The sequence below is a fragment of the Trypanosoma theileri genome (assembly GCF_002087225.1).
Source record: "Trypanosoma theileri isolate Edinburgh chromosome Unknown TM35_Tth_24_V1, whole genome shotgun sequence".
Lineage (NCBI taxonomy): Eukaryota > Euglenozoa > Kinetoplastea > Trypanosomatida > Trypanosomatidae > Trypanosoma > Trypanosoma theileri.
Window position 1 is genome coordinate 111,847 of NW_021639866.1, and position 1,262 is coordinate 113,108.

At 46.0% G+C, this 1,262-nt stretch overlaps 1 protein-coding gene across 1 annotated transcript; it reads right to left on the reverse strand.

Annotated features, from left to right (window-relative positions):
• Nucleotides 1-436: 436 nt before the first annotated feature.
• Nucleotides 437-751, reverse strand: TM35_000241430 (Tbingi protein; the record flags this gene model as incomplete). The annotated part of the gene is made up of 1 exon (XM_029027555.1): nt 437-751. The coding sequence occupies one exon, from the start codon at nt 749-751 to the stop codon at nt 437-439; it is 315 nt and encodes a 104-aa protein (XP_028881059.1).
• Nucleotides 752-1,262: the final 511 nt, after the last annotated feature.

The window sequence follows — 1,262 nt, forward strand, 5'->3', positions numbered from 1 at the left end:
TTTTTTTTTTCGTTCTTCTTGTCTTTATGGATATTACTCCAGTGGTACGGCTATCACCCGCACACCGTAGATCACCTAATTACTGACTTTCGAGAGTTGCTCCGAAGGAGAAAATCCCTTCATTTTATAGGATCCTCAAGTTCTTGTATATGTTTTTTTTTCTGTTGTAGCCCGTTCCCAAACGAGAGAAGCAGTCTACGAGAAATCTGATCGAGTAAACTCCACCAGATCTCTCTCTCTACTCTCACTTTTCTTACCCAGAACCCGTCCTCAAGTCTCCTTTTTTGTTATTATTTTTGGTTATTTTTGGGTTTTTTTTTTTGTTATAGATTGGCCTCAAAGAACTCCTATTTATTGTGTTATTTGTTTGGTCGGCGACAGACGTCTTGAGCGTACTCTTCTATCAGGGTTTCCATGCTCGAGCTCGTCGCTGATTTTAGAGAGGTGGGGAGGCCTTACAGGGGTGGGTGGGGGAGGTAGGCTGCTTAGGGTTTCTTGGTTGTGAAAACTGTGGCATAGCGTAGTTCCTCTCCACCGTAATTAGGAATTTTGCTAACCGCTTAGAAAAACATAGTTTCATCAGGGGTATATCATCAACTATCGCAAATTGAACTCGCAGTGGATGAAGAGTGGGGCAACTCAGGAGGTGCAGAGCTGTTTCTTCGCATTCGTCGCGTTGACTGGTGTGCGCGCGAGTGGGTTGATACCCGTGTCGTGACATACGGTGTAGAGTTAGGCCTGACTTACTCATACGCACTGACGACCACATGAGGGACAGACTAACGCCGGAAGGTCTCTTGTTTTCGTTGTTTTGTATCGTGCAGTGGTGGAATTCGTTTTTTGTGGCATACCTTGTCCTTCATGGAATTTCCTGCAGTGTATTACGAGGGAGTCTAGATGTGCGTAGAACTTCTGGCAGACTCCGCATTGGACTTTTTCTGTCTTCTCACGCTCTAGTGGTGGCGACGTGTCTCGCTGGCGTTTCTTATTTCGCGGAAACGTTACTTGTATTGTTGCTGGCAAAATTGGAGTTCCAGGTGGGTGTTTAAACTTTTTGTGGCATGCGAGAGCTCCAATGTTGCCAAAGTCGCGGAGGCAAAATTCGCATCGTAGGGGAGCAGGTTGTGGGATGAGCTGAGGGCGAGGTGCGTCTTTTTTGGGGTTCTCAGGATGTTTCGCTCTAATATGGGCTTTGAGACCAGTTTTAGATCGCGTTACCACATCACATTTGTCAAAGGGAAATGCTGATTCCTCTGGTATCG